This window comes from Catharus ustulatus, chromosome 13 (genome assembly GCF_009819885.2).
Source record: "Catharus ustulatus isolate bCatUst1 chromosome 13, bCatUst1.pri.v2, whole genome shotgun sequence".
Taxonomy (NCBI): domain Eukaryota; kingdom Metazoa; phylum Chordata; class Aves; order Passeriformes; family Turdidae; genus Catharus; species Catharus ustulatus.
The window spans coordinates 5,051,724-5,074,081 of NC_046233.1; the positions used below are offsets into that span (position 1 = coordinate 5,051,724).

A 22,358-nucleotide genomic window follows, 5' to 3' on the forward strand; every position below is an offset into this window, starting at 1 on the left:
GGCGCGGGGCCGGTCCCGGCTCTGTACCGTCCCTTCCATCCCCGAGCCGGAGCGTTCCCCGCTCCCTCAGCGCTGTGAGGGCGGGCGCGGGGCCGGTCCCGCCTCCCGGACGTGTCGGGCCGGACGCGGCTGCGCCGGGCCCGGGTGCGACGTGGATCCGGCAGCGCCTGCGCGGGGCCCCTCGCTCCGCTCCGCTTTGCTCTGCCCTGCTCCGCTCCCTCAGCGCCGGCCCGGCCCGGCCCGGCCCCGCCGGCAGCGGGGGCAGCCGCGGAGCCGCCCACCATGAGCTGGTTCAACGCCTCGCAGCTGTCCAGCTTCGCCAAGCAGGCGCTGTCGCAGGCGCAGAAATCCATCGACCGGGTGCTGGACATCCAGGCCGAGGAGAGCCCCTGGCCCGACGCCGTCATCCCCGACTACGGTGACGGTAAGGGCAGAGCGTGCCCAGCCTCGCGGCCCTTCGCCCCGCCCGCTGCTCCGCTGTGTCCCCCTTTCCTCGGGGTGGTTTAACCAGCCCCGAGCCCAAAATCCCGGTTTGTACAATTCAGAGCCCCCCGGTTTATGTAATCCACGTTCTGCTCCCTCCCGTGCGCGGTGATGCCGGCACGAAGCGGGACAGGCTCGGCTCAGTGTCACCAGTGTCCTGCTTTTATCGCATGGGTAGCACTGAGCCTCATATCCCTGCTTCTCCAGGCCTTATTTGTTTATATTTTTTTTTTCTAAGACGCTAATGATTAGTGAAAACTGCTCAGTTTTGAAAAAGGGGCTTGCATGGATTCATTCTTTGCAACAGGAAGGGCAGAGTAGAAGCTGAAAGTCTGGCCCATGTAAACCAAATGAAATTTCCACTTCTTATGGCTACCAGTTTCATCTGTTGAAAGGAATGTACTGGTGGAAAAGTTGTCGTGGCTATGAGGAAGTGTCTCCCCTGTGTGTGCTGATGGAGAACCTGAAGGAATGGTCAGCCCTAAGGTGCTGTTTGGGAGGCAAAGAGCAAAAAGGAACCCTCTTGTTAGAAAGTTCCCCCAAAAATAATATCTTAAAGATAAGAATAATAATAAAAAAATAATTGGAAATAAGTCATCTGTAATCAGTGTCATTGTTACAACTATGTCTAGAAGAACTATGTGTATTTGGAGGAGGAGGAGGTTATTTCCAGGTGAAGCCACAGCAGAGTGAGATTTCTGAAAATTGAAAGCTGGAGCAACTGAAAATGTTTCCCGGGTTGGTTGCTCAGCAAAGGTCAGTTTGGGATGTCTTTGTCTCTTTGATGACTTGGCAGTCATGTAAGTAGTACAGTATCATCTTAAAATACAAGAATTGTTTAGGGAAAACTCTGTCATGCTTAATTTCTCAAACCTTTAGACCTGTCCAATCGTTTATAAAATTTGGTTTATATCTTAGTACTTATGGTAGTTCTGTAATTCATAAGAAGAGCAGCAAAGGTCAGCCTGCATCTGGTGTTCAGGGAAAACATACTTGTTTTTAAAGGATGTCAAAATATGTTCTGAATGTTACAGTTAACTCAGAGCTTTTTCTGAAGCTGTTGAATCATGGACAAGGTAGCAATAAGTCAGATGCTTGTAGTAATAAATCACACATTTGTAGTATTTTGGGCAATGAAAACAGTAATTATCTGAATTTGAGATTTGAGGCCAACAGCTGTCAACTGTTCTGAAAGTGGAAGCCAGCTTTAAATATTGTCACTCAGCATTTTTAATAGATGCTGATGTATAGAGTGAGTTTGTTTTTAGTAGCCTGAAATAGTTATTTTACCCCAATTATGTTTGTAGGTAGAAAATTGGATATTGTTTTTTGATTTCTCTTTCTTACTTCAGATGCTACTGAAATTTGATGCTGAAATTCTTGTTCTTGCTGTTGACAAGTCCTGGAAAACCTGCAAGAAATACAATAATTGGAATTGTTGTTTTAGGGCAGCTACAGCACTGAACAATTCAGTGTGTTTCTACAGAAGAGAATTCTCAGTTGAGCTACTGCTGATTTTTATTGTCAGCTCCATGCTGATGCTTGGTGTATGAGGAAAAATTAACTTAGAATCCTGAAAATACTTTAAGCTTTTCCCCTCTGTTTCCTGTAATGGTGTGGCAAGTGTTCATGTACTACTTTTAACTTTTAAGACCTTGTAATTTTTTCCTCCTTTTAAAATCAGTATAATTCTCTAAACTGATGCTTTTCAGGTTGTTTTGCCTGCACTCCTTTCACTGTAGGGAAGCAGGAGGCCACATTTGCTTTGGCTTGTAGCCTTCAAAGTTTTTATTTTGCCTATCTCCTTTTTTTCTGTTTGTTTTTGTAGGAACAAATTCTCTCATAAGTGGAGGATGGGACACATCTTCCTGGGGCTTGAGCTCAAATACAGAACCCCAGAATCAGCCAGTATCACCCACAGCCATCACAAAGCCAGTGAGGAGGACAGTAGTGGATGAATCTGAAAACTTCTTCAGTGCCTTTCTCTCCCCTACAGACGTTCAGAGCATACAGAAAAACCCAGTGGTGTCCAAACCTCCAGCCAAATCACAGCGACCCAAAGAGGAGGTGAAAAGCACTTTAAAGGAGTCTCAACACTCCAGTCAGCTGGAAGGGCCAGTGACAACAGAGGCAGAAGTGAAGGATTCCTCTGTAGCTGTCCTGGACTTGAAAAGCCTTGATACTCCCAAGGAGAAATTAGAAGACAATGCTGTGCTTAAATCTGATGCCCAGCATGAAGCAAGCACAAATGAAGTTACTGACCAAAAGGTGTCTGCTCTAAATTTTGAAGAACCAGAAGATTCTCCTACTGAAAAATCCAGTGTAGGAGGGGATGGAGCAGCAGGTGCACCGAGGGTACTTCTCAGTCCCTTGGAGCAGGCACCAAAGACCTGGGCTTGGAAGGGAAGGAGAGAAAGACTGAGGACAGACAGAGCAATACCCCATCACCTCCCATCAGCACCTTCTCCTCAGGCACTTCCACAACAAGTGATATTGAAGTTTTGGACCATGAAAGTGTGATAAGTGAGAGCTCAGTCAGTTCCAGGCAAGAAGCTGCAGATTCCAAATCCAGCCTTCACCTGATGCAGACGTCGTTCCAACTCCTATCCACGTCTGCCTGTGCGGATTATAATCGCTTAGATGACTTCCAGAAAATGACTGAGAGCTGCAGCTCTTCAGATGCTTTTGAAAGAATTGATTCATTCAGTGTGCAGTCCTTGGACAGCAGGAGTGTCAGTGAAATAAATTCAGATGATGAGTTATCAGGCAGGGCTTCTGCTTCAGCGTCTGTTGCTGTCAGTCCTTCCGTGCCAAAGACAGAAACGGTTGACGCCCTAAAAAATAAATCTGAAAACTTGAATGATGCTCCTGTGTTGCATGCTGAGGAAGCTGAGATGGAAGAGAGTGGGAGAAGTGCAACCCCTGTTAACTCTGAGCAGCCAGATGTTGTTTTGGTTGCTGCTGTACAAACTGTTGAAGAGCAGGTTGTGAAGGAGGAGGCCGAGCCCCAGCAGGATGCTGGGGAACAATTGGTAGAAGAGGACCCTGAGAAGCAAGAGCTTAAAAAGGTAAGTAAAGCATGTATTGTGTACACACCTTTGAATTGCAAATGAGACTCCTGACATTTTCTTATGTTGAATGAATTATTCAATGCTGAACTATCTGACTCTGGAACAGTACTGGTAACATTTCTGATCAGCTAGTTGTGGGTTTCACCTGGTCCACCTGGTTGTCACTGTTGTGAATTGTGACTAGGGGTGGCAAACAGGAAGCCTCATAGGTCAAATGTGTTATTTTAATTCTTTGGTGTTTACACTTGTATATTTTCTTGTATTTTTATTATTTATCTATATTCAGCTTTCCAAAATCTGATATTAAGAAATTATTTTGAGGATGTGAACTAAATGCTTTTGACTCTGAGTGAAAGTTTTCTTCCCTCATCTGAGGCTATTCTGCTGCTTTGTGCTAATGTTTCACAGAAGAGACCTTCCCATAGAAATTATTCTGTAAAGAACATTGGGAGTCTTAATGCTTAGTGTAAACCATAGTTTTATAGACTATCATCTCTAGTTAAAAACGTAGTGCATAATTAAATATCACTGTTGATTATTTTGTTGAGGAACATACTTGAGCCACATGTGCTGATTTAATAGGATTTCTACACCTGTAGAGTACAGGTCTTTGTGTCCAGGTGTGTGGCAGAAGTATGGTAATCCTCACTGACTTCTGCCTCAAATTCCTGGAAACATTGACCAGTTGAACTTTAAATAATCTTGTGAGGAAATGGGGTGGGGGAAAGGGAAAGTTTGCTCCTCTTGTGTTTAATTGTCCCATTCATCTGATCTTTATTTATAAAAACTCCAGATGATTGATTCATTAACTGAGAAGCTGGAGAAGAGGGAAATACAGTTATTAAGTACTAGTAAAGAAAGGGCTCGCTTGGAGGAAGCTTATGATAACCTCAAAGAGTAAGTATGAAAATAACCCTCAGTGCTGTAACTGTGACTTTGCTGTAATAAAATCTTAGATGATAGATAAAACAAGGAGCTTTATGACTGGAACAAAGGTTGCAGGGATGTGCACTGTTTGGGAAAGGTGGAAATGATGATTGCATGTGCTGTGATGGGATTTTTTTAAAGACATATTATTTAATGGGGCCAAAATCTCTTCTGGGATGGGGCTGGGAAAAGATTTTTTGGTAAGCAAGCAGTGGACAGTCAGTCTTGGTTATTAATAAAGATGTTTCTTAGAAGACTGGATTCAGCCATTAAGAGAGACTGACTTTCTTGATACAGAGGAATGAACCTGATTTTCTAAGTAATTTGTTGGCTAAAATGTAGACCCTGAAAATATGGAAGAAGGGCTGGTTGTAGGGAAAAACCTGAAACTATTGTTTAATGTGGTTAAAGTTAAAAGGGGAAAAAATGGAAAGTTGTATTTACTGGCTCATTAATCAAATATTGAGTTATAAAATTTACAAATTACAGATACATGATGCTGTTGTTTGATGACTAAATTTATCCTACTTAAAAAATTAAATATTTTACCCTTTGTATTATACAGATTGTGGTTAATTGAAAAGGACTTTATCAAGGGGCAAAACATTGAAGATAAATCAAGTATTTAGTTGTTTTCATGGATAAACTACTGAATTAATAATGATCTTTGATCAGAACTTCTAATACAGATGTGAGGTTTTTTGACTTTTGCTTATCATGTATAATACAACTAAAAACATTTTTTAAGACAACCTGTTGCAAACTGTTTGGAGTGTCACATAAGCATGCAGCTATTCTGAAATGTTCATTTTAAATGCAGTGAAATGTTTAGAATGAAAGAAGAGAGCAGCAGCCTTTCATCTCTTAAAGAAGAGTTTGCTCAGCGAATTGCAGATGCTGAGAAGAAGCTCCAGCTAGCCTGCAAAGAGAGAGATGCAGCTAAAAAGGTGATTGTTTTTTTAAAATGAAATTAATGTTTATTACTTTGTGACACAACTGAATTTCTTGAGGAAAAACAAAAACATTAACCCAGGGAAAAGCATGAGGCTGTTAGGATAAGCTGTTCCCAGCCATGCAGGTTACTTGGTGTTCACAGCTGTGTTCTTGCATCCATGCTGTGAACTTGGGGAACTCATTTAAGTTGGTCTGGTTTGGGAAAAAATAAAAAGATTTAATGTGTGCTCTCATTCACTTTGTACCAAATATGTGTTTGCATTGGTGAGGGAGATGTGAGGAAGGGGTGGAGAATGGGAATGGCTTCTTTGGAGGATTAGCTGGCAGGAAAATTAAGGGCTGATGACAGATTGATTTGGAGCAAGCAAAGAAATCTACAGCAGCAAAGTTTATGGGGTTTAAATGTTCTTGACCTGATGTCACAGCATTTCATTTCTCTAGCTTAATGCAGAAAGGAGACTCAAATCTAACTGGAAAACAAATATTTTTCAACTGTTCATCACTGTGTTGACACAGCAGTGAGTTGAACTAAAAAAAATATTCAGTATCTACATATGAATAGGACAGGTTGGTTTTTCTCTATTGTGAAAGTTTCAAGAAAATTAAATGGATGGGGAAGTTGGAACAAATTGTGCAAAGGATTTAGAGAGTCTCAATCCTTGGAGGTTTTTAAAACTTGGTGCAATAAGGCTCTGAGCAATCTATTTTGATCAGATAATCTCCAGAGTTCCCTTCCAGCCTAAATTGTTTTCCAAGCAAATCCTTTGAAGAGAAAGGGCAGAAGAAAAGGTGATCAGTGTAACTCACTTTGTGTTTTTCCCTACATGTGTTTTAATAAATAGTCTTAAGTATTTTATCTCATTATTTAGGAAGTAAAGACTGTTAAAGAGGAATTGGCTACTAGACTTAATACCAATGAAACTGCTGAATTACTGAAAGAAAAAGAAGAGCAAATCAAAGGATTAATGGAGGAAGGTGAGAATTAACTTTTTTTTGGTAGTAAAAATGTGTAGAATAATTGGAAATGTACTGGCCTTGCATACAAGCCTTCTTTGTGTGGGGAAAAAATGCCAAATTTGAAGCATGTTGGAAGTTTCTGAACATTTGAAGCATTTAGTGAGTAGCAAAGAGCAACAGGAGGGACATTCTATGTTCCATTCAGAATAATGAGGGCATTATTCAGGCATTTCTACAGTGTCTCCTTTAATAATTTTTAATTTTGGAAGTAAAATGCATATACTAAATCAGAAGGTAATTTTTTTCTAACATGATGAGCTCACTTGCTTAATTTTCAAAGCCTTTTGCATCCTATCCTATCTCACTGTAGCTCAGAGTAGCAATAGTATCTCAGGATAAGATAGATTTAAACTTAGGAACTTGCATGAAAAATTGTAAGAATAAATATTTCCATATTTACTGGAGTATTATTTTCATGGGACTAAAGAGCAAGGCTGGTGTGAATAGAGAGAATCCATAGAATATCACCACTATGCACTAGCTTCATGTTCCATTTCTTCACAGGGGAAAAGCTTTCCAAACAGCAACTGCACAATTCCAACATTATTAAGAAATTAAGAGCCAAAGAGAAAGAGAGAGAAAATACTAACACCAAACAGAGCAAAAAGATTAAGGAGTTGGAAGAGGAGTTGCAGCATTTAAAACAGGTGAGATATTTGTTGATTTTTTTTTTAAGCTTTATATGTTAGCTGCATTTTGGGGGGCCTCTTGATAAATTGACATTTTTTTATTTTCTGGGATTTCTCCATTTCATAGAATCCCAGAATGGTTTGGGTTGGAAGGGACCCTAAAGCTCATGGAACCCCTCCCTGCCATGGCCAGGGACACCTTTCACTATCCCAGGGTACTCCAAGCCCTGTCCAGCCTGGCCTTGGACACTTCCAGGGATGGGGCAGCCACAGCTGCTCTGGGCAGCCTGTGCCAGGGTCTCACCATTTCACATTATTGGAGCACTGAGCTGTGATTTATGTGTGTACTCCTTGTAAAACTGCAGTGAGGGATCTTCTCAGCTGCTTGTTTGCACTGCTGTTACCATGAGAGCTGGAAAACCTGTACCACCAAAATTTGGGCTGTTAATGACTGAGTCAAGACCTTACAAATTTCAGAATGTGGAGTTGTGGTGAAGAGCAGCTCCCTCCTCTGGGGAAGCCAGGGAAGCAAAATCTTTCTGTTTTTGCAAAGTACTGGGTGGTTTGGTGACTTTATCCCAAACTGGTTGCCACTGCTGTCACTGTCCTCAGGCTGTGTTGTCAGCCCCATCCTGGGGTTTGTTTCATGTTTCTTGTTTGCACTGACAGGTGCTTGATGGCAAGGAAGACCTTGAGAAGCAGCATCGAGACAGCATTAAACAACTGAACAGTGTTGTGGAGAGACAAGAAAAGGACCTTGCTAAACTTCAGACAGAAGTGGAGGAACTTGAGGAAAAGAACAGGAGTGTGCAGGCAGCACTTGACAGTGCATACAAGTAAGCAAAGTGATTACACCTTCAGACTGTGGCTCTTTCTTGTGCAATGCTTGTGAAATATTTAAATGTAACAAAGTTATTTGCCAAGGTGCTGTTGGCATTTAAATGTACTGGGGTTTGCTTATTTGTTTGTTTGTCTTTCTCTCCCCAGGGAACTTGCAGATCTTCACAAAGCTAATGCTACAAAGGACAGCGAGGCTCAGGAAGCAGCCCTGAGCCGGGAAATGAAGGCAAAGGAAGAGCTTGGCTTAGCACTGGAGAAGGCCCAGGAGGAGGCTCGGCAGCAGCAGGAAGCTTTGGCAATTCAGGTGGGTCTGAAATGCAGTCAATAAACTCTTTAATTCAACAAGTGACTGTGCTGAGGTGCTGTGTACAGCTGACGTAACTGGGTAGAACTCGTTTGTGTGTACTTAGCAAATACCCAGAGGATTTCTTCCCCAAGGAGCTTGTTCCATTAAGGGGTGGTTGTGCTAACCTTTAAAATACTAATTTTATTTTATAAGTACTTATAATTTTACTTGACTTAATGAAATTTCTTAGACAGGCTCTATGTTAAGTTTGTAGTACTCTTACCTCTTTGAATTTTTAGTGATAAATAAATCAGTGTAGCTATTTGTGTGTGTGCAAAAATTAAACCTTTACTTTGGAAACAAACATATTGTATCTAACACTGTTTGAAAATGGTGTGGGACTGTGATGATATAACTTTTGGCAAGAGTTTAGTAACAATTTCTTGTTTATTTAGGTGGCAGACCTGAGGCTGGCACTGCAACGTGCAGAGCAGCAGGCAGCCAGAAAAGAAGATTATTTACGGCAGGAAATCGGTGAACTACAACAGGTACTGTAACAAACAGATGATGCCAACTTGCATCTGCAAGGAGGATTTTGAATTCCCAAATACAAAATGCTACCATGATGTGAACAGCCTGAAAGAGGCTTTTTATTTACCCGGTTACCTGTAGTGGTTGTCTTTTACAGTGGAGCAATAAAAATATTAATGGAAATGTTTTTTTAAATAACATAGTGGAAAAAAGTCATAATTTTTAATGATACCTCTTAAGTAGAATGCTGACCTTTTTAAATATGAGACAAAATACAGACATTAATTTTGTGATAGTTGTCTAAAATTGCTGGCAAACACGCTTTTGAATGACTCTTTATCTGCTTCTCAGGAATATTTTATTGTTCTTAAGGGCCAGAATATAGATTGTTTTCAAAATGCTTTAATGTTTCCAGAGCTTTGGAATTTCTGGGCCCTTGCTTTATTATCTAAAAAAGTTTAACTTCTCTCTTGGAATTTCACACTTTACCATGAGTTTGAACCACATGAATGTTAGATTGTAAAGCAGTGTCATTTTAGAATGTAAAGCAGCTGCTGTTTATTTAGATGAATTCTGTATGAATCTTTCAATTCATCATATGATTTAAATTATATTTAATTTGTGATTTCAGAGACTCCAAGAAGCAGAGGGCAGGAACCAAGAACTGAGCCAAAGTGTTACCTCAGCTACACGGCCCCTTCTGCGGCAGATAGAGAACCTGCAGGCCACGCTGGGAGCTCAGACCTCTGCTTGGGAAAAACTGGAAAAGAACCTTTCTGACAGGCTGGGTAAGGTGGTTTAGCTTTTACTGAGCTGTGAGGCTCTGGGTGAAGGTGTGTGAAGGTAAATCCAAAGGGATTAACACTTACCCAGAGTGTAGATGGTGGATCGGGAGCGATGAGCACCGAATGTTTCCTGTAGGAAATGGTGTGGGAGAGTTATGCCAAGGTTCTTGGACAGGTAATCAATCCCCTGGTTCTCTGTAAAACACTCTAACACAAGATTATAAGGTGGAGGGGTTAAGGTGCACATGTCCTTACAGCATCTTAGACATTAACACTGAAAGTATTCCAATATGGAGCCTGATGCTGAGATGCCGAATTGTAAATTTTGGAATCACTTACCTAACTGCATAGATGGTGATAATTATGTTGTTTGATACAGTACTAACCTATAGTTTTAAATGAAAAATACATTAAAAGGCCAAAAGTGGACCCAAAGAAATTATTTCCTTTCTGAAGGCAATTGTGGTTGTATATTGCATTCTGAAAGAGTTTCAAATCTCTTCATTCTGCATGGCTTTGATCCTTGTATGTGGGAAATATTTTATTTCCTTTACAAAACAAAACGTATTTTTTAACAAAGGTTAGTTGCATATAAAAAATCCCCTCTAATTCAATTTTGACGAGTAAGTGAAGGTATTATTTACTCATATTCTAGGTGTTTGATCAAAAAGGTTAAATTCCATGCTTTTCTTACTATCAGGTGAGTCTCAAACTCTTCTAGCAGCAGCTACTGAGAGAGAACGAGCTGCTACAGAAGAACTTCTTGCTAATAAAATTCAGATGTCTTCTTCTGAATCTCAAAATAGTCTTTTAAGGCAAGAAAATACCCGTCTTCAGGCTCAGCTGGAAGTGGAGAGAAACAAATTGAAGAAAATGGAGAGTGAAAACAGCAGGTGAGTTAGTTTTTGTTTAACAGCATTTCTTTGTAACTAGTGAAATGGAGTGTTGATACGAGTCTGCAACACATTGGCAGAATGTTACAAAAATGTTGTTAAGGATAGTTTGTTTCATGCTAAAGATAGAAAAGTATTAAATTCGTTACACTTTATAGCCTTGCTACTGTGTTTGTTTTAAAAGTATCTGAATGTACAGAGAATAGAAGGGAGAATGCTTGTTTAGTGACTTCACCTCTTTTCTTTCCTCCGTGTAGGTATGAGGTTGAACTAGAAGGCCTCAAAGATGAGTATGCAAAAACCTTGGAAGATGCAAAGAAAGAAAAGGTATTGCCTAGTTCAGCTTTAATTTCTGTTATGGTTGAAATCTGAGCTAGCAGGAGATTAAAAGCTTGTATTTATCTTTGCAGGCCCTGCTGGCTACTCAGTTAGAAATGGAGAAGATGAAGGTTGAACAGGAGAGGAAGAAGGCTATTCTTGTGCAGAAGCAGCAAAGGAGAAGGTGCCAAAACCTAACATTTCTAAGTCTTAGTGATATTGGCTTTATTTTAGTAGATACCTATACCTGAGATTTTCAGTACCTGACAGTATCTTTCCAGTGGAACAGGTGGTGTGCTAGACTCACTGAAATAAATTTTGAGTCATAGTCTATTTAACCTGAGAAGAGGAAAAATATGGATTGTTGTCTAATCCTGTGTGTTCTTTGAGCACTCTTGGATCCTTTTTCTTCTGAAGCTACTTGTTTTCTTTGCTTAGACTCCAGCACTGCTGCCACTGAATTCCTGTTTTGTTTCACATGACTGTGTGTGATGTTCCACATGCTTTCCAGCTGAAGTCACAAGTCAGAACAATCCTCAATAGTCATTAAATTCATTACCACTAATTAACAGTTAGTATTCAAGTAATACCATTTCTGTTGTTTGTTCCTTACTGTCTCCAGTCCTAAAATCTAAGTGTTTTCCCCTTCAGAGGTTAGCATGCTTGTAGATGCTGCCTACAAGAAGAGGCCAGTCTGTTTTGAAGAGGTATCAGTTAATTATTAGCATGTGAAAAATCCTGGAATTTAATTCATACACTCTTTTAAAAAGACGAAAAAGGCCTTAACATTCATTCCAAGGAGATATTCTTTCTGTGATACATTTGGACATACAAAACTGCTTCTGAGTCTCTCTTGGCTACTTGAAAGCACCTTTTCTTGGTGTAATTTGCATTTTCTGTCTTAATTTCCTGGAAGGTCTGAGATATTGAAGATAGGCTGTATTACAGCACAGAAATTCTTTGTTTTTGATTTCATATGTTACAGTATGGGGCAAGTAGGAAATCTCACATAGTGTTTCATAGTTGGTGGAAAAGGGAGGTTATTTATAGAATCTCTTTTAGCATGTTGTGAACGTTTTTTTCTTTTCCTAACTGCTGATAGTGGATGTCTTTGTTTGTTTTTAAGGACCGAAAATCATTTACAGTTGAAACTGTATCAAGTACACCATCAATGTCCCGCTCCAGTTCCATGAGTGGGGTGGACATGGCAGGTCTTCAAACCTCCTTCCTCTCACAGGTAGGGTAGATAACCTATAATGCCTTTTTTCTTCCTGACAGACCACTTACTTTCCTTCTCAAGAACTTCTAGTAAGATAGAAAATGACTCTTCAAGTGTATATTGGCCTTAGACAAGCTAAGAGCCTGTGCAGAAACATGTAAAGACATCTGTTTACAAGATGTCTGTGTAAAACACAATTGGTTTATTTTTACTGGCACTCCCTGGGCAGCATCACTGACTGCTGTGCTCTGCTGTCTCCTACTGCTGCTCCTTCCCTGTCAGTCCAGTTCATGCTGCCAAAATCAAATGGCACCTATATAAATGTCAGGAGAACTTACCAGTAGGGAGCTATCCCAGATTGTGCCTATTCACCTCAAGCTTAGCACAGTGTAATTTTAAATCTTAAATAATGTCATGTTTAGGAGAGGGAAGATTCCAAAATGGGCATGTCTTTGTCTAATTTTCAGCTTTTCTGACCTTCTGTTTGTAGGATGATGCTCATGATCACTCATTTGGACCAATAGCTACCAGTGGGAGCAATCTCTATGATGCAATAAGGATGGGATCCGGTTCAAGTATAATTGAAAACCTACAGTCACAGCTAAAACTAAGAGAAGGAGAGATTTCACATCTACAGGTATCTTTTCAGAAAGCTTGGTCAGTGTTATGGTAATTCTGTGAACCAGCACAAGAAGGATTTGGTGGTTCCTTTTTGTTTGGGTAAGGGCCTATCCTTATCTGTCTGAAAAGTTAAAAAAAATCCCAAGACCCTGAGATTTGAGGAAGTGAGAGTGGATCTGAGATGTGCTGTTTCACAGTCTGGTTTAAGAATAAACTTTAATTATTGTGTATTTTGATATGGTGTTTTATAAATACAGTGAATTCTTTCTTCTCCTTGTTATGTATGTTTACCTTAGTTGGAAATTGGAAACCTGGAGAAAACTCGATCAATAATGGCAGAAGAGCTGGTTAAATTAACAAATCAAAATGATGAACTTGAAGAAAAAGTGAAGGAAATCCCCAAATTACGCACACAGTTAAAGGTCAGTGCATTTCTGGTGTAAATCCACCATAAAATGTAGATAATGGCTTTTCTTTAGGAATGTCCTATCAGTTTAGGAATATATTCAAATCTGTCTCTAAGCATAAGTGACTGAAGAGCCTGTTTTTTGGTTTTGGGTTTGTTTTTTGATAAACATGTGCTGTGCATAAGAATCTTCTAAATCAGGAAGAACATTTTTGTTTCTATCATTCAGGCACTTGTCTGGAACTGGATTTTTTAATAGAGGGAGGGTTTTCATAAATACCATGGGCTTGTGAGAAGTTGATGCAGAAGCTGATATGTGTCCAGGAAATAAGAAAAATGATTGAATCCTATTGAATTGAAACTGAGATGTTTGAAACAGTTTTGGAATAATTTTTGAATACAGAATGTTCAATTTTCTCATGAAACATTTCCCAAACTGGTCATTCCTCTAGTAAAACAGTGCAATTTTCTAACTGATTTTAATTCTTACAGCAACTGAACTTCAAAGTGCTTCAGTCTGTCCTCTGAAGCCAGCACTAAATCTTTTTAGGATCTTTGGAATGTCTTACTTTAACATGTAGAATGTAAATCTAGCTGTATTCAAACCACAAAGTCCTTTTGCAGAGTTTACTGTGTACTTCACTGTAGTTACACTCTGAGGTAGTGCTGCACTTGCTTCCCCTGGTAGTGTCAAACACTGTCCCAGCAGCAGCCTGCTTGGGGCTGGAAAAGCAGTGAGATAACCAAGTGTGTCCTTGCAGGATTTGGATCAGAGGTACAACACCATTCTCCAGATGTATGGGGAGAAGGCAGAGGAGGCTGAGGAACTGCGGCTGGATCTGGAAGATGTGAAAAACATGTACAAGACTCAGATAGATGAACTTTTAAAACAAAGACAAAATTAATTCCTCATGGAACTCTTAACACTATATGGTGACAGACTGTAAAGATAACTGTTTATGTAAATGCTGAATTTAAATGTCCTGTAAAAAAACCCTGTATTATAGAAAATGTGACTATATAATAGAGTTCATATGTTGACAGAAGAATCAATGCTTTAAGTGTCCTGCTCTGTCTGCAGTTAAATTATTTGTGCAATATTTAATTTTTTTTTCTTCAGTCATCCCTTTATTTAAGTTTTTGCTAAATGCTGGGTCATTTAACACAAACAGCAGAAATTATGGTTGTTGGTTGCTTGTGAGACAGCACTGGAAAACATGAGTAGTACTAAAGCAGCCCTTGATTCATAATCTTTGTAAACCTATGAAAATCACATTAGAAGTCTTTCTCAAGTGTTCATAGGAGTTTTTCTAAAATCTCATCAGGTAATTTTTAATAACTAAGTAGCAGAAACTTGCTGTCCTAAAGCATAACCGGTGGATATTTTTATGAGAGGAAAATCTTAGATTTGTGCTTACAACATCTGAATGTGTCAGGGTGATTATTCTTAGACAAATCCGATTAGTCTGACTACACTAAATCCTCTAAAGCAGAGTGTGAGACTCAGATGAGACTTCAAATTACAGCTTCATTTTGTATATTGCTTGTGTTCTCATGAGTCTGGAGATAACAGCTCTGCTTGAAATGATAAATGTGTTCAACTTTTAACACCAGAAATATGTTATTAAATATCTGTTCTAGATTTAGTAGCTGATTTTTGACAGTAGCTAGAACAGTTCAGAAGAATGCAGGAAACTGATTTTTTAAAAATAAACTGCTGCAGATCTCATGGTTCCTTTTATAAAAGTAGCAAGGGTTAGACTTCTTGTAAAATTGAACTGTGGCTTAATAATAGTTTTTGAGCAAGTCTCCAGTGGCTGCAGAGTATTTCTCATGGCATTCCTTAAGCAAGGTATTGGTCAATCAGCACCCACGTGACTTGGAGCCGAGCTGCATTTTTGGTAATGTCAGAGGAAATGTTTGAATGGGACCCTTGGGAATGCTGAGAAGAAGCTTTTGTCTTCCCCTCTGCATTCCAGAGAGCAAATATTTTGCTGCATCTCAGAACCTACTCGTGTGAAATATTGGGCAGTTGAAATTCTTCTCTTATCACACCAGTGCCTCTGTTGGGAGAGGGTTTTTTTTTTTCAGACCAGTGCACGTTGTCATTTGGGAACTCTTTTCCTGCTTGGGTATTTGGTGGCCTGACAGACAAAGGATGTGAAGGATAAGGAGTTGCTTCTGGAGAAATGCCTCTTGGTAATATAATTTTACTATGGGTGTTAAGGGTTTATTCCTCACTGGGAGAACAGTCCCTGAAGTTACATAGGCAAGGGAATGTTCATGGAAAATCCTAGTCTGATTTGAGATTCACTGGGAGGATTTCATTAAAGCCATAGAGCCAGAACACTTAAATTATTGTAACTCCCCCGTCTGTCATAGAAAATTCTAACTGCTTTAATAAAATACTTTTTTTTCTCTTCTTTTTTTTTTTGTCATTGGGAGGTGGGAGGGAATTCCCCTCTTGTCTTCATTTCAGTTTTTCAAACCACAGTGGTACGACTTTTCTTCTAAAACCCTCTGAATTTAACATTTTACCTTCATATTAAAGCATGGTTGGTTGCTCTCAGTTTCTGAGAAACCCAGACCAGTCAAACCTCAGCCAAAAACTATATTAAAACACTTGCTGGAATTTTACTAATTTGGAATTATGATGTGCAAGGGTTAGTTCAGCCTTTTCTTAAGAAAACTCTTTGTGATGGTCAAAGCTTAGAACTTCAGCTTTTATCCACCACAGTGAATCAATAACTTCCTGATTTTCACCTTTTTCCTTTACAATCTTGGCAGACAAATGCAGCAGCAAAGACAAATAAATTATCCTTTGAACTTTTATTGGGATCTCTTGCTGCCAGTGCTTTTGAAGGTAACATTTCCTGTGTAATGTGAGCAGATGCTCCTGAAGGGCTGACAGGCAGCTCTGAGTATGTCTTGGGTATCTTGGTTTTCATGAAGAGCTTAGGTAAAAGGTAAAGTTTAACATGCAATCAGCATTAACTGTTTTAGACGTAAAAACAAAAGGTATTAGATTTTTAAATTTTACTGATAGATTTAAATATTTGTATTGACTATTTTTGGATTCTATATTCCCTTGTACTGCAACTTTTACTATCACCTGAGAATCGGATGGCCTTCTGTGTCTTAATCATCAAAGCCTTAGAAAACAAAGTGGCTGTTAGAAGGTAACATGGACTTTAAGAAAACATGTTTGCTCATCTTTGATACAATTGTATGCTTGTTTTGAAGAAACCTTAATGTCTGCTTGAACACAGTCATTGCTCTTACTGAGATGCCTAGGAGAGTAATGTGCAAAATGAAAGGAGTTAGAATTCTAGTATTCACTTTTGTCTAAATTTATCATTTTAGAACATTCCTTCTGAAAGCAACTAATTTAGCTCTCAATTTCACTGCATATACAATATGAAGAAAGGTTATTTAAGGGTTACTCAATGAATTGCTGATGGAAGGCCTCTGTGGATGTAGGGAGATGAGGAATAGATTACTCTGATACTTCCTTTAGGAACTCAAGAGCCCATGTTCAAAATCCCATGTCAAAATCACATGAGAGAAGGGTTAGTTCTGTTTTCTTTTCCCCTGCTACACGATTGTTGTAATGTATGTGCTTACATTTTACTAAGGGCTATAATGATCTTTAATATGAGGTGAAATGGTTACCACAGTGAAATTAAACCCCTCGGTTTCTAGTTGTAAAATATGTACAAACTGTAAAAAGCACGGGTCAGCACAAAATAAAAATTTCTGCTAACAGTGTGCTCTGGTTCTCTTTGAGAAAAGACTTAAAAATAGTTCTGGGGAGGGTGGATGGGTGTGAACCTATGAAAGGAAAATATTACTTAAGGTGGAAGATAGCAGATGTAGTTGGAATGCATTTAGAGATGCCAGTTGAAGTCTTGCAGTGCCGTGGGTATTTATGTTTATTTTAAATGCAGTGCTGGGGTTGTGGATAATGTGAAATTTCCACTGCTTTCCTTTATTCGGGTAAGCGGTGTCCCTGCCGGGCCAGCCGCCCTCAGCTGTGTTTCAGCTTTCCTGGCTTGGGCTGAGCGTTCGTTCCTCGTTTCCCACCTGGGAACGCGGGGAGAAGAGGTTTGGGCTGTGCTGGACGCTTCAAAGCTCTTTAGTGCCGGTCCTGTGCCTCCCCCGGCGCTCGTCCCTGCGGGAATTGGGTCAGAGCGGAGGCTGCGGGGCTCGGGCAGAGCGCTGCCGTGTGTCAGGGAGAGCAGAGCAGGGCACCGTGAGCCCTGTCCTTGCTCCGGGGCTGTCGGGGAGCGCGGCGCTCCCGGCCGGGGCTCGGGGGGCCGCCTGGAACAATGGGGTGCCGGAGCCTGCGCTTCCTGCCGGGCCGCGGCAGGAAAGGGCCCTTTTTCCTCCGCATCCTGCGCTCGCCGCTCCGGGGCCGGCAGCCTTTAATTTCCGGCAGCAGAAGGAAGACGCGGCTGCTCCGCCGCTGCTGCCCCGCGGGCAGGTGCCCTTCGCTGCGGGCCCACCTGAGCCGCGCCCGGGCGCTGCGGGGAGGCTCCTCCTTCTCTGCTCCTTCCTTCCCTGCCTTCCTTCCCTGCTGCTTCTCTGCTCCTTCCTTCCCTGCCCGGCTCCCTCGCCCCGGGCTGGGCGGTCCCGGCGGTGCCGCCGCCCCTCCCTCACACCCGGAGCCCGGCGGGGCCGGGCCGAGCGCTGCCCCCGGACATGAGGATTGCGGCGGGCGGAGAGCGCCCGGCAGGAGCAGCGGCCGGTCCCGTGGGCCGCGGGGCTCCTCGGGGCCGGCGGGGCTGAGGCGCGATCAGATACGAGGTGAAATACGCATTAATAGGCGGTGAAATGCGCGGTGAGATAGGCTGGGATGCGCGGTGAAATACGCGGTGAGATGCGCGGTGAGATGCGCGGTGAGATGCGCGGTGAAATACGCGGTTATACGCGGTGAGATGCGCGGTGAATACGCGGTTATACGCGGTGAGATGCGCGGTGAGATGCGCAGTTCTAGGCAGTGAAATACGCGGTTACACGCGGTGAGATGCGGGGCTGTGCCGGGACGCGGGAGCACCGGGCGGTGCCGGCTCCAGCACGGGCATGGCAAGGCTGGGTCGGGCACCCGGTCCGGCTGGGTCGGGCACCAGGTCTGGCTGGGTCCGGGTCCGGCCCGGTTCTGGCACAGGATGCCCGGACCTTCCCGCAGTGACAGCCAGGGGTGCGGAAGGGCCGCTCTGGGGTTGGGGATGGCAGAGGTGATCCCTGTGCAATGCCCCACGGCCCGGTGACATCAGCGCGGTGCCCGGGCTGCGGGAGCTGCTCTCTGCTGGGAGCAGGACAGTGTCCTGAGGAAATCTCCTTCTGCAGCACGTTTATAGCTCCACCTTCCTCCCCACTCTAGGTTTCTGTACCTGGGAAATTTGAAGTGGTTCCTCTGAAACCAAACAGGTAAAACTACTCGTATCGTAGGAATTTTGCTAAAGGCTTCGGTTGAAAGCAAGCATGCAAATTTTAGCAAATTATAACGCCAAAAAAGGTGGAGTTTAGACACAGGCCATGCGTTTTTTTCCCCAGGAAGTTTAATGGTTCAAAGCAGAGGTGTTAGATGAGAAGGCTGTGCTAGCAGGAAGGTATGCAGGCAGCTTTAGGGTATACAGATGTGTGGGCCTGTGTGTGTGTACATGTGTCTATATATAAACACACTTCTATTTTATAAAAAATTATATATAGAATATACTCAGTAGTCAAGTTTCTTTAGCATGATGTTAAGCACTAAAAACAGACTTATCTGTGATCCTCTATTTGTGTCTGCCTGTTTTTCTTTCAGCTAATGATTAGTTCAAAGTGGAGAATGTGTTATTCTCATACTTACTTTAAAAATAAAAATCCTTCTTTTCTCACCCCTCCCCCTAGTTATTCTGCTTTTTCTCCCTTCTCACTGGATATTACATGCTCTATACTTAGTTTCCACATGGAGCTCTGAGGATCCCTTGGCATTTAGCTAAAGTAAACACACCCATTTTAGCTTGACTGGGAGTTTGCAGTGCGTAATAACACTCAGTGACTAATGATTCAAAGATAATCCTGACGTTGTGCAGTCTGACCTCCCAGAGAAAGTTTGGTCTTCACAGGAAAAAGAAACCACCCCAGAAATGCAAGTACAAATTCTTTGACTAAATGTCTGACTCTAAATTTTGTCTTGTGTGCTTGAAATGCTGCAGATATGTTAATTCCATTTTTTTCCCTATTTTATTTATAAAGCACAGAACTCACAGGTTGCCATGTTTATGTTGCTTGTGTTTGGATTGCTACTGCAAGAAATTCTGGCTAATTCCCAAGCTGGAAATCCTCCTGAATTCCCAAACATTCCAGAAGAGCCATTCTACAACTACAAAGCCATCAACTTGCCAGATGAGCATATCCCCTACTTTCTGCACAACAACCAGCACATTGCTGACATCTGTAAGCAGGATCCTCTTTGCCCATATAAAGTAAGTTTGATTTTTTTCTGCTTGTTCAAATGTCCTGTTGGGGTGGTTTGTTCTTGGGAGTTGCAGCAGTTGAAGATGGTGATTAATTGGTCTCCTTGCTAATTAGTCAGGGAAAGGGTTGGTCTTGGGGTTTGTCGTATAAAAAAACAAGTGTGATATTGTCGTGCTTGTGTGTCCACTTTGGAGCCTCTGCTGTGCATGAAGAATCTGGCTGTCATTTCTCAAACTCTGTTTGAAAACAGACCAAACCAAAAGTCTTTTATGCAAGATTTATGAGCAAGATGTCATTTAAAAGCCAACAACTTACTTAAGTAATTTCCCATTTTCCTGTTGCAAAGCCTGATCCAGTCATTCTGTGTTGCAGGAACACTTGAAGAAACTAAAATCCTGCTGGGGTTATGAGAAATCTTGCAGATCAGAGAACAGGTTCAGTTACCCAGTGTGTGATTATGTTGAAACTGGGTGGTAAGTTTAATTTTAAATGTCTGCTGTACATTATGGTTAAAAAAATAGTGTAGTGCTCACTTTGATATAGCTGAGAAGTAAACAGTATTGTGATATTTAGAATTTAAAGAGTGATTTTTTTTGTGGACACCTATGTGTATACATAATGTGTGTATTTATACATAATGAGCCTTTCAACATGATTTAGAAATTTTAACTTTTTAAGGAAGAAAATACTGTTAGAAATGCTTCCTGGCAGAATGTTTTCATTATTCTGATATAGCCTTGAATTCAGATTCCTAAAATAACTGTATTTCCTTTCTTAGCTTTAGAAACAGAGGAAAAAATGAGAAAAACATTTTTACCCTTTTAGGGGAGAATAGCCTTAAATTGTCATTGATGTTTTCACTTGCATGCAGCTGATAAGTGCTTCCTGTTTTTTAAATGCCAGTAAAACAACTGGCTGGTTCTTCTGTTCCACTTTCAGTGGAAAAATCTGTTGAAGTTATTACTAGAATTGAGCAACAGACCTTGATTTGTTTCCTCTCTCCTTCACACATCAGGGCAAGTGACATCGAGACAGCCCAGCAGATATTCTGGAAACAAGCAGATTTTGGATATGTTCAAGAGAGGCTCAGTGAAGTGAAAACCCATTGCAAGCCTGCAGCAACAGTAGGTATTTCTGACAGATGTGATACTTTGCACTTGTTTTAAAAACCTGTTTTTGTTATTGACAGAATTCTACTTGTTCTTAACAGGGGGATTCATCTCTGACCTGCTCCCAGTACCTTCAGCATTGCAGAGCAACAAACTTGTACATTGATTTACGAGCTGTAAAGAGAAACCATGACAGGTTTGCCTGTATTATAACAAAAATGGGATGGCAGGGAAAAGGATTTGAGAATTTCTTTAACAGAGCTGGTTTGCTTGTTGTCATGGTTTTACTGCTGATCAGAGGCTCGTTGCTGAAGCCCTGTAAAGGTTTACACCTCTTCATTGCTGGCTCCTGCTGGGTGTAAAAACCCAAGCTCTCAGTTTTATGGAAGATGATGAGTGATTGAAATCCTTCCTGGTGAAAGACAGGAAGACATTTCTGTGTCTTCAGTCATGTCCTTCCTTGGTCAGATGATGTGCAAAACACAATTGTTTTTGTCTGAGGAGCCAAGACCTTTCCTTTATACCAGATCCAGGATCTGCATTTTCAGATACTGAGTGACTGAGGAGAGATCTGAACCTGGATCTTCCACATCCCAAATTAAAAAGCTACATATTGGAAACTGGATGAAAAAACCATGCCTGTGGTGCTGGCATGACCCTCTGCCTTGTCTTTGAAGTCAGTGTCTCAATCTGGTTCATGACTGAGGCTGATATTACCCTCCAGAATGGGTTTTGTCATCATCACAGCCTGTCCTGGAAGTTAATTTAGACAGGAAATTTATTCTTGCATCTCACTCTTCATATGTTGTATAAAATCCTTGGGCAGCCAAGTGGATTGTGAAATCTGAAGTAAATTCCAGTAAGAAATTGTTAAAAACAAAAATGACAACCAGTATGGTCCTGTCATACAGTGGTGCATCATCATCATGAAGCAAAATCTAATTAAATTACTTATGTGGGTATGTGTAAATAATTCTTAATAACATTCTGGGTGAATTAGTGCTGCTTTCTAAGATGATTTCTAGACTTTCAAGAACACCACTGTCTTTTTTGGGAGTTATGGGAAATTCTTGATTTACAATGAGGAAAATACTCAGTTTTTAAATATGTATGAAGTGCCCTGCTGAACTGAGGCTAAGTAGCACTGGCTTGAGTATGTAATTGAGATTGCAGGGCACTGGTAGCCCTGCTGCACAAAAGCTGACAGACTTTTTCTAATTTGCATTAGATTCAAAGAAGACTTTTTCCAGAAGGGAGAAATTGGGGGTCATTGTACCCTCGACGTTCAGGCATTTTTGGCTGAAGGTCAGCGCAAGAGCCCTCTGCAATCTTGGTAAGAATCTCTTGTCAAGGCTGCTTCCAAGTTCACTTGCTAATTATTTTTGATTTTTGTCATTGTCATTATCAGCTGAGTGTAGGGGATTTCATACTGAGAAAGACCTGCTCCTTTTAAGGTCAGTTTGAGAGTTCATGTTAGAAACCTCTGATAATTACATCTCTGCAGAAAGTCTGAACCGCACTGTGTGTAATTGTGTCCTGCCTCATTTGCAGCAGTAAAAGATGTGAGATCATCTTGCAATTGGAAGTTCTGACCTCCAGGTGTTTTCTGGGCAAGGTGCAGGTGCTGTGCCTGATCTGTGTGTAGAAGGGGTGATGGTTCTGTGGGAGGTCCTTGAAGCTGGCCCTTGTGTGTGAGCTCAGAGTCCTTGGTGAGGATGATCTGGATGTGTGCTCACACAGAATGTGCTGGGAATGGGAGGTGGGCTCAGTGAGTGGGAAGTACAGGGCATCACAGTTTGCATCT

General features: G+C 41.3%; 2 protein-coding genes across 3 annotated transcripts in view; both read left to right on the top strand.

Annotated features, from left to right (window-relative positions):
* Positions 1 to 240: 240 nt before the first annotated feature.
* On the top strand, positions 241 to 16,015 carry LOC117002613 (TATA element modulatory factor-like). The gene is given in 19 exon segments (XM_033071900.1): positions 241 to 424; positions 2,312 to 2,830; positions 2,833 to 3,551; positions 4,348 to 4,451; positions 5,302 to 5,428; positions 6,305 to 6,410; positions 6,957 to 7,099; positions 7,751 to 7,917; positions 8,069 to 8,225; positions 8,663 to 8,755; positions 9,370 to 9,526; positions 10,224 to 10,416; positions 10,674 to 10,743; positions 10,827 to 10,896; positions 10,899 to 10,918; positions 11,861 to 11,971; positions 12,444 to 12,590; positions 12,871 to 12,996; positions 13,742 to 16,015. Coding segments are annotated over 19 exon segments (3,315 nt in total). The 5' UTR covers positions 241 to 282; the 3' UTR covers positions 13,886 to 16,015.
* A 2,119-nt stretch (positions 16,016 to 18,134) lies between these two features.
* The window catches only part of EOGT (EGF domain specific O-linked N-acetylglucosamine transferase), a 147,585-nt gene continuing 143,361 nt past the window's right edge, over positions 18,135 to 22,358 (top strand). The window contains exons 1-6 of one of the 2 annotated variants that reach the window (XM_033071581.2): positions 18,135 to 18,410; positions 19,224 to 19,453; positions 19,818 to 19,918; positions 20,461 to 20,569; positions 20,656 to 20,750; positions 21,783 to 21,887. In XM_033071581.2, the coding sequence (XP_032927472.1) occupies positions 19,244 to 19,453; positions 19,818 to 19,918; positions 20,461 to 20,569; positions 20,656 to 20,750; positions 21,783 to 21,887 (620 nt within the window). In that variant the 5' untranslated portion in view covers positions 18,135 to 18,410; positions 19,224 to 19,243. The remainder of the gene's footprint in view (positions 18,411 to 19,223; positions 19,454 to 19,817; positions 19,919 to 20,460; positions 20,570 to 20,655; positions 20,751 to 21,782; positions 21,888 to 22,358) is intronic. The other variant, XM_033071582.2, reaches the window with a different exon arrangement.